The 10387-nt window shown below is 36.9% G+C and overlaps 1 protein-coding gene across 1 annotated transcript in view; it reads right to left on the bottom strand.

Moving 5' to 3' along the window:
• The window catches only part of COG6 (component of oligomeric golgi complex 6), a 60680-nt gene that overhangs the window by 25947 nt on the left and 24346 nt on the right, over positions 1-10387 (bottom strand). Inside the window, exons 9-11 of the mRNA XM_009642623.2 lie at positions 8654-8782; positions 8451-8542; positions 4047-4111 (exon numbers count right to left, since the gene is read on the bottom strand). Coding sequence (XP_009640918.1) covers positions 4047-4111; positions 8451-8542; positions 8654-8782 — 286 coding nt within the window. The remainder of the gene's footprint in view (positions 1-4046; positions 4112-8450; positions 8543-8653; positions 8783-10387) is intronic.

The raw sequence follows: 10387 nt of genomic DNA on the forward strand, positions 1-10387 counted from the left end.
AAAAGCCAACCTCTACTACTTTATATGCAATATATGTCTGATTTTTGAAAAATAAATTTAACCAGAAATAAATTTAGCAAGAGAATGTCCAGTTAACTGTAACATTCTCCCTGAACTTCTTCAAGTGATTGAACTTCAAGTGCTTCTGGGCTGCCAAGCCTCTGGGTAGAAAACAAGCAGCTATACATATTCTTTAAAAAAAACCAAACCGAAACAACAACAAAAAAACATTTCCTATAGATTTGTGTTGCAACTTGTTAAGGAAAATTTCAAAATAATTAGATCATTTCATGGATTAATACCAGTACATAATGGAATTCTCCCCAGCACTGAATAGCAAGAGCAGCTGCAAAGCTGCAAAATCCCTGAACTACAACAGTTGATCATTAGCATCATGCAGCAATTCAGAACATCCGAAGTATTAGGTGTTTTACCCAAAAGACAAAATTTCACCCGGATTAATCTCTCCTTCGCTTAAAGGAGAGATTATATACCAGCTATCAGTAGGTAATTAGATACATTTCTAAGGACCAGCTATGTTGACTGTTTATCTCAACCAGGAGATAACTGGCTACACAGACCAAACAGCGCTGACTTTCTTTACACTCGGACAGTTGATGCCCTGTCTCCATGGCACACACAGTCTCAGTCCACTCATAAAAGGCTGCCCCAGGGTCAGTCTTTGGGTGCTCATGAAGCAGTGACAGACAGTGAGTTATCACTGCACTGTTCTCCCAGGTGCCTGGGTGAAAGGGCTACACACAAATCACCAGCCACCACCTGTTCTCCCAAGTTATTTGTCCGCTGTTCAACAGAGCACGATGTGCAGTACTGCCTTCTTGTCAGAGCCAGCTGCAGGGAGAATTAACTCAAGATAATGCTTCCTCAATCCTCTCCCTTTGCATTGAAGTCAGAGACCAAAACCAAAGAATTAAGTGCTGACTCATATTTGCAAAGCTCAGTGCACGATGCTAATTTCAACACTCAAGTGAACTTCCCTCTTCAATGCATATGTTTATACAGAGGAATAGATAAAAATACTTGCTCCAACACTGCACAAAAGGTCATTTGGGCACGGATACTTAATATAGGCTAGGTGTATAGCAAAAGAGAATAAGAAAGGCAGGGGAAAAAAGAGGAAAAATCAAAATATTGACAAAATATTAAAAATAGCAATAACTAAAAACAGAAGAATTAAGAAAAAGACAGAATAGCAGAAGGAGAAGAAAAAAAAAACCAAAATATTTTAGGGTTAGGAAACAAAAATGAGAATTAAAAAAAATGAATCAGGAAAAGAAGCATTGTTGCTTTCCAGAAATCTTCACTGCACAGGAGAACCAAAATTTGCAAGTGACCAAACTTAACCTGCTCAGGGAAGTCCTGGACTTACAGCTCTTACAGTTTCCTAATCCTATGCATCCTGTAATCAGTTAACCATAAAAGACTATCTGAAGTCTAAGTAAGGCATCAAGACCATTTTGTTGGTTTTGACCTTATCTTAAGAGCTTTGGAAAAGATGAGGACCTTAAATTTAAATGTTTTTTAGGGTCCTCCAACTTCCATCTGAAATGACAGCCCTGTGGTAAGATCCAGCAATAGAGAGTACTCAAGAGTCACTTGGATGCCTAAATTTCAAACCAACTATCAATAAGAAATGTGGACAATTTACACTGCCTATAAGCATAATGCTTCTTCAAAAATAAGGAACTGTATCATACATTCACATGTCAAGGCATAAACCAGCAAGAAAATTCTACATAAATCTGTAGGTATTTAAAAGTGCTTGTAGAAATTCTACGACTAGGCTTTTATCAGGCTATTTTATACTTCAATATCAACTCAAATCAAAGTGACAGGTTTGCAAACATCAGCAGAAATCCACTAGAAAAGCTGTGGTGCTATAAGACTACAACAAAGAGTGTTTTCCCTGAACTTAATGCAGTTATTTTCCTTATTGTGGACAATCTTCAGAAAGAACAATGTATTATAGAAAAGACTCCTCCAAACTGAGTCTATTTTTGTTGTTTCCTCTCAACACGAAGGCTTGCAATTATCGAACTGCATTGTATGAAGGCTTTTCTGCTTGGGGGTTTTTGGTGGTTTTTTTCTGGGTTTTTTTGCTGTGGAACATTTCCCCAGGGGAAACAATAAGAACTGCGTATTTTATATTGGGAAGTCTAGACTGGCAGTTAATTAACATAAGTTGCATTCTATTAAAATACAGACTACAATGGGAAGTCTTTAATTGTTCTTTTAGCTTTTTTTCATTTTTATTAGCACTGTAACTGTACTGACAGTATTTCAGGGGATATTTCTACAGGTAACAAAAGAGTGTAATTGTAAAGAGTTTGGCAATCAAAATTGGAGGTATTCTGTATGAAACTGCACTAATAATAAGTCCTCAAATCAAGGCCAAAACTCTCTCTGACTTACACAAAGGTTTGATTCTACCCCTACTTACTTTGTTGGAATGCACACAAATACTGAACTCAAATACCAGTGTTCTGCATTAACACAACTCAAGTGTGCAAGAAGAACACAGAAAAGCTTGGAAAAAATCTTCCAAAAAAGCTGTGATAATGGTTTGCTTGTCTAACGTGACAGGTGTTTTTCAACAGGTCAAAACCTAAAGGCTGTGAAGGATGATCATAATTATACGGCAACAAGCACAAACTGAAACACAGGAGGTTCTGTCTAAACACCAGGAAACACTTTTTCACTGTGAGGGTGACCAAGCACTGGCACAGGTTGCCCAGAGAGGCTGTGGAATCTCCACCCTTGGAGACATTCAAAAGCCGCCTGGATGCAGTCCTGGGCAATCAGCTCTAGGTGGCCCTGCTGGATTAGCAGGTTTGGACCAGATGACCTCCAGAGGTCCCCGCCAACCTCAACCCTTCTGTGACATTCTAAATGGCATTTTCTTGATTTTTACCTCTCTTCAGACCTTCTCTCTTTCTTAACAGAAGCTTATGTATAGTATTTGGAATCTACCTCAACTATTTGAGATGAAGTATTTGGCAACTGGACACCGTTGTTATGGCTACAGCATCCTAAGAGAATTTGTTATATTACTATTTAGCGCACTAGATTTCACTTTAAAAACACTTGCATTTATACACTGTATGGAACTAGCATAGTCAGGCAAATATTGGTATTAGCTTCACCACCTTGATTATTTTATGTAGTGCTTATGTGAAGAACATCCAATAAGTAAGGCAGGCATTAATTTGACGGATCACTATTAATGATTTCTATCAAATGGGTCCCCCTAAACTGACTAGGGCTCTATCTTGGGAAAGACAACTGTGGAGGGATGTGACAGAAATACAGCAAATCAGGGTAGCAAAAAGATGAAAAGTAGGAAACAATTTTTCATGGTCCCTTTCAATACAAGAGCTGGAGTTATTAAACTAAACAAAACCAAAAGGAGCTGGCTTTTCACACAGCATACAGTTAAACTGTGCACTTCCCTCCTGCGGGATATGTTGTGAATACCTACATTTTATATCAACTTGACATATTCAAGGCAGAAAAATCTACTGAGGTCTATTAATACCAAGACAGTAGCTATGGCTTACTAAATCCTTTGTACGTCCACAAACAGGCAAGGAAATGATTCTGCAAAAGTATCATGACACAACTGCAAAATCTCTACACTCTTCCCTAAGCATATGCTAATGGTCACCATGAAAAACAGGGTACTAAATTAAATTGATTTTTCATTTGACCCACTACTGCCATTCCTATATTCTTACCACAAAGCAAAATTTTTGTACATGAGCACTCCTGAACTTTAGGAAAAGTAAAATAAAATCAAGATATAGATTTAGTATCCTAGTATCTCTCACCATATGACTATTTAAACCAGATAGCTATGAAATATAGAATTTTTAATTTTGAAGGTGTTTATGATTCTCAAAATTGAGAATCTAACTCTTAACTGAGGGCAATTAAAATATGTTGTAGAGATGGGGACAGAGGTTCTGTAAAAACACGACAGAACAATTTTTTTTATTTAGAATGCTAAAGAAAACAAAATACTTCACCTTCAGGGGCCTGCAGACACCTTCTGTGATGTGCCCAACTACTTCTTGAATATTTTCTTCCACACCTACAGTTAATGCAAACACATGCTAAGATTATGCAAATATAGTTCTCTTTTCTTCAGGACTATAAACCAAACAAACAAATGTAGGAGCTACTCCTCCATAAAAAGCATTATGAACTGCATGTTTGCTTCTCCACAAGACTAGTTTACACCTCCACTGAACTTCAAATCCAGCCATTAAGAAATAGCTGCATGACAAAACAGAGTCCTGGAGCATCATTACCTTATGCTATGCAATTGCTTCCTAGCACAACATAGCGCCTGGGGATTTGAAGGAGAAGGAGCAAGGGGAAGAATAAACGGTCTAGCAAGAAACTGTCACAGTAAGGCTCAATATCAGCACTTCATGAAACTAAACAGAAAAAAAAAAAAAAAAGGCCAGTGAGATGCTCAAGGAGCAATAGTACATATAATTTTGAAAGGCCTGTACCGTAAATACATGTGTCTGTCAGCGTTCGGTACTGACGTGCTCATGGCATTGTTACAAATTAAATCACATATGTACCTCCACACTGCCGTGTGCTGCAGCATTAGCAAATGCTTCCTCCCCAGCAGCAATTGAAACTCATCTTTCATGGAACTATATACAAAAGAGAATATTGCCCTATCTTCTCATGGAACACAAATGAATTGTTGCATGGCAACCAGTACTGTCATAAATCAATCAAACTGAAAGCAACAGATCTTCAAGCTCTCACTTCAGTAACAACTCAGAATAGATTTATGGAGACAGCAATACTTTAATTCTAATTTAAAACTTGTCAACAGGAGTTCATCTTCAGATGGGACCCATGCAATGAACAGTAAACAAACTGACTGTGACATGTGATAGAAATCAGGTGACCTGAAGCTATATTTTGCAGATCTTATTTCAGACTAAAAGAGATTACCTCTGAGAGTAAAAATTATAAAAGATCAGAGATCTGTGCCAATGTCTCTTTATACCAAGATAAGTGGAAAGCCACATAAGCAGAAACACCTACCTTCAGCATGGTGGCTGTAAGAATTTCAGCATACTAAATTGGTAAGGTAATAAAAATATGTTGATATGTTTGAGTATTGATATCAAGGAAGAAAGCAAGATCAGAAACCACAAGATGTATGGTCTGTTATGTAATGGTTAGCTCCCAGATACAGCCTAACAATTTACACATTTTTTAGTAGGAACAGTCACACTTCTAGTGTTCATCAATATAACAAGCACCTAGCACATATTTGCCATAGTGTATCTAGACCAGATTGACTTAACAACAAGTTCTTTGGTATGAAAGTTTCAGCTTTGCAAATAGCAAAGGACATGGAATTACAATCTTGACATATCACATGCTTGTGCCTTCACATATATTTTCATGTCCAATTAGAATATTTTAGATTCAGAAAATAGTAAAAAGAAATAGACCAGCACAATGGGTTATATAACTGTTGCAAGTATTAGTACATCACACTGACATAAAAGAATTATGGAATAAACAATTCTTAGAGACCCAAAATCACCTTTAGAAAACAATTCGTTACTGAAGATACACTTCTGGCTGCCTGCTACACCACATATCATTTTTCTCTGTGTATCTGTCTATAAGGGAGACATCTTTCCTGGACTTTGTTTGGCTTCTGCTCTCCAGCTGTGTTCCTGTAACTCCATGAAAAATGGGTTTCTGCTGCTTCTCTTAAACAGAGTGCCTGCAGTTCTCCCTTCCTTTCAAGAGCAAAATCTAAGACTGGAAGGCTGATGTTAGCAGAATACCTAAGCTCTAAAGAAGAGAACCAGGTGCTTTATGCTTGGCCAGTAAAATGCAAAATAGTTAAACTTTTCTGAATGTGCTTTTAGAGCTTAAAATTTTAATCGCATTTTTGGTCAGATTAATTTTAAACAGTTAACATTTGCAAGCTTAAAATATTAAAACTTTTTAGAAGCAATTCTTGAACACTTGATTATGGGATATATAGTTTGTTCTCTTTAAAGGCTTTTTTTTTTTTTTAAGAAGAGAAGGTAAGTTTTTGTGTAGTTGAAATTGACCATGTTCTCCATAGTCCTGAAATTACACAGAGCTTAGAGGAGAATTTAAACAGAAATCTGAACCCAGAACAGAGGCACCTGAATTAATAAAACCAGTTCCATCTGCAAAAAGCTAGTTAAGTTGAAATTAAAGTCAAAACATTTGACTGACCTATTAGAGGGAAAGATCCATCTCACCTAACTTCAGACCCCCAGTTAGGTGTCTTATCTATACTAGTTGCTTGGGCTCCCTCTATAGGGAACAGAAAAAAACCCAAACAAACAGTTGTGATTAAAGTCTCCAGAAATCCCTACATTAGGTGTAATTTTTGTTGGGAAGATTTGCCCTCTGGCATTGCGAATCTCTGTCTCAATCTATAACTGCAAATAAGCAAAATGTCCACTTTTTAAATGGCTAAGTGAAATTAACTCAATGGCTGCTGTAGCTTGTGGACCCAGACACCTGAAGATGGTACAGGGAATACAGCTTGAATCTCTCGGCACCATAGACACGGTACTCACTGATTAGCCACTGCCAGCTCAGGATCTGTATTTATATAAAGCATATAATCTCAAGGTACTTCATAAGGCTGCACTTCCCATAAACGGTTCTTGTTAAACCCAGTGGTATCCCATTAAGTACTGTTTTGCCTTACAGATCTTACTGCATAACCATCTTTATAATCAAAAAAGTTTCCCAAAGATGCAGAGGAACAGTTAACAGACAGCATCTCCCAGGCTTTGTTGCTCCCAGGATGAAGCTAAGAATCCCTCTTTGTATTTCTTGAAAACTGCACAACAGTGATGGCAAACCCATTCCTGGAGAGCTTAGGAAAACATATTTTGCTTCAGACAGAAATACTGAATCTCTTGTTTATACTAGTCTCTTGGGAAAAAAAAATTTGGCCTGGTGATTTTTTTGAATTTTTTCCCCCCAAAAGTTTATACTCTCTTTACTGTCAAATAGTGTACTCTGATCTATGGCTGAAATGCTCCAAATATAGGTAATTATGTGGTCATAACATCTCAGCCCGACTTCCTGCCAGAAGGCCAAGGGATTTAATAGTTAAATAAAGCACCACACAAAGAGGTGGGAGAATTTCAGAACAGAATGCAGGCCCGGGCTGCAGCAGTAGCACAATCAACAGCAGAACCAGATACAGAAACATCCTCCATGTGGCCAGCTTTTCCTGAAGGACTCTCCAATTACAGCAGGAACATCAGATAGTCATCTACAAAGAATTGCCATGTCTTTTTCTCTACCATTCAATCATCACAAGGCCTGCTTTCCTGTCCCCCTGAGATGCTGTCAGTAAATAATATTAAATTCACTTCTATGGTACACTGTAACTGTATTTAAAAAACAACGTTTCTTTGGTTTGATTTACGACAGTTCCTATTTCTATGGTACACTGTAACTGTAGTTAAAAAACGTTTCTTTGGTTTGATTTACGACAGTTCCTAAATAGTGTCCTTGCTCCTATACCATTAATTAGGAAAGCCAATTAATACTTCCAGCCGTAACGAAAATGAGAATGAATATTACCTTTAAATCCCAGAGCAGAACACAGTTAAGACATACAGTCTGCAGAACTCACCAGATACAGAGCAAATGTCAGTTCTTACACAGAGTTCGTTAGAAATGAGTACACGTTTAATTTATTAAACAAGTCTGGCTGAAGCTATGGAGGCAAATCATACTACAGCTTGTACAGGACAAAGGTCTTAAAAGTATAGGGCCATTGTATTTAAAAGAAAGCAAAGGGGCTGAAGAATAAGCATGAGAACCTGTAGTTCTGATAATGAAGGAGAGCTTTGATATTAAAAAGCTTCATGTGTCTGTGAGTGGCCTACTTTGACCTCCATAAACCTATAATGATGTTACATGACAGAAAAAAATTCCATTTTACTTGTAGCATTGAAGGAAGCAAATTATAGGAAGAAGGCACTGTATTTTAAAAAATTACTAAACAAATGAGCAAGGCATAACAGGAATCCTCATCATATCAATAAGCAACCCTATGACAATGTTTTCAGAGGTATGTGTTCATATATATTAGAGACAATTTTTGAACTCTCAACTACAGTGTGAAATGTCTTTTCACAAATTTAGTGTAAATCTATTATAAGCACAGTGAAATGAAAAATGTATGTTTTTGAAATACTCTTCTAAGGGCTTTCTTCTGGCAAAATGCAACCACTAGCCATTCTAAAATTATTTCCAGGCAAATCTAAGCTCAGACTCTCATAACTAAAGCCCAGCATAAGAAACTAATCACACTTTCTGACTTATCACAGACTTACTTTCCATCACCTCCCAATTTATGTTTTAAAATCTAGTACTACCTTGAATAGTTACAAGCTTTAACATAGCTTCTAGGTGTTCTTTTTCAGAAGCTGTAGCTTGATGTAACCAGGCCAGCATGTCTCCTACATACCTAAATAAAACAGAAATCTCTGTGTAAATCAACAGTTTATGGTGTCAGGGATTCAAAGTGCCAACAGGCAAAAGAAGGATTATTTCATATACATTCTCTCTGGCACTGTACCTCAGAGGATCGTGGGAGTGCATTTCAATAGGGCGGGGAGTACCTCCCAGACCTCCTCTAGTAAGAGCATCTATAAAGCCACGGACTACAGCACTCCTCCTCGCTGTTCCAAACTCATCCAAAGTGTACCTGTTATTGAAACATGAAAATGAGTAAAACAAAACAACTCACCTCATCACAGATTATTACCTCAACTATACAGTTAATACGAGTAACCATTTTTATAGTTCTAGAAATCTTGCATCAATGCTTCTACTATAATGCATTCAAAACCTTCTGATTTTCTTGACTCCTTTGAACAGATACTAAAAATAACTTTTCCTTGACCTCCCCCCCTCCCCATTCCCTTACCCCCCACAAATAAATAAATAAATGAAAATTCAGCTTTTCCATTTTCGTACATATAAGCATGCACTGACAGGTCTAGGACTGCTGGTCACATGTGGTCCAGCTGGCTGACAGGAGCAACCCACTGCACTGCAACACAAGGCTTTCTCCTCCTTCTTCTTCTAGGCCGCCGCATGATTAGTAACAAAAAAGTTATTTTCATTTGGTAGTTGTTCACTGGTTTTAATCAAATGAATCTTAGTTCAATATTTAATGGATGGACAATTACAGCTGAAGAGTGCATAATCTCAGATGGCTTGCTGGTAGTAGAGGAGGTACCAAGAACATACACACGGCTCATTTTTGGAGCAGGCTACCTTCCTGTTCTGGCTGAAGCACGACAGCAACTGAAGAACAGGAAATGAATACTGCTAACATCCCTGTTATATCTGCTTAGAAACAGGATTTTTGCAAGCTGTGGAACGCTTCTATTTTTTTTTGAAAAACTGAATTTAAACATTTTGAACAAAAAGCAAATTATAAGGGAGAAAAAGAAAAAACCCACATGACAGGCTATTTTTCCAATATAATTGATGAAATCCCAAAGAGTAAGCATGGTGTCACTTACCAATGACACCCAGCAGCTGAACAGATATAAAATAATAATAATAAAAAGCATGTTACCCACTGACTGAAGTTAAATGAGTACTGCATTCACAATTAAACAGATGTGGACAAAAAGATACAAAAGAAAATAATATACTGTTTCAAATATGTTCCAAGTTCAATTATATTTCCATTATGCTATAAAAAGTCCAAGGGATCCTTCAGTTTTGCTCTTTTCTATCTACATTACTGTTTGATAGAGGGGGAAAAAAGCACAATGAAGAATCCTGAAATTTCTGTTTAAATATTTTTCTTCATACACTGTACTTGCTAACTCAGAGAATAAATATCTGCAATTTAAAAAAAAAAAAAAGGGCTAATGAAAAACGTCTTTATTAAACTACTATTTACAAAAATTATGCAATTAGAAGTGGGAGAGATCTGGGATCTGCTGACTACCTACAGTTCAGGAGTAGCAGCCTTCCACTGAAAAATCCCAAGTGTTTGTAGAAACCAGCTAAGCGTTTTTTTTTTTTCCCCTCCAATAAACAGCTATATAATAGATCATTAAAAATACAGCAGCAAAACAGATCTTGTGATCTTGTTATTAGTTCAGAAAACAGCATTTAATAATGATAATTTTGTCTTAAAAAGAAAACTAACAATTTTCCTTTTGTTCTCAGTAGAACAGGGTATAACTATGACAAAATCCTGCATCTTAAAAAATTCAGTATTAACTATTATTTACACTAGAAACACAGTATTTAGTACTATGTTACTACATGTATTCACATTAGGGAA

This window comes from Egretta garzetta, unplaced genomic scaffold (genome assembly GCF_000687185.1).
Source record: "Egretta garzetta isolate BGI_Z169 unplaced genomic scaffold, ASM68718v1 scaffold377, whole genome shotgun sequence".
NCBI lineage: Eukaryota > Metazoa > Chordata > Aves > Pelecaniformes > Ardeidae > Egretta > Egretta garzetta.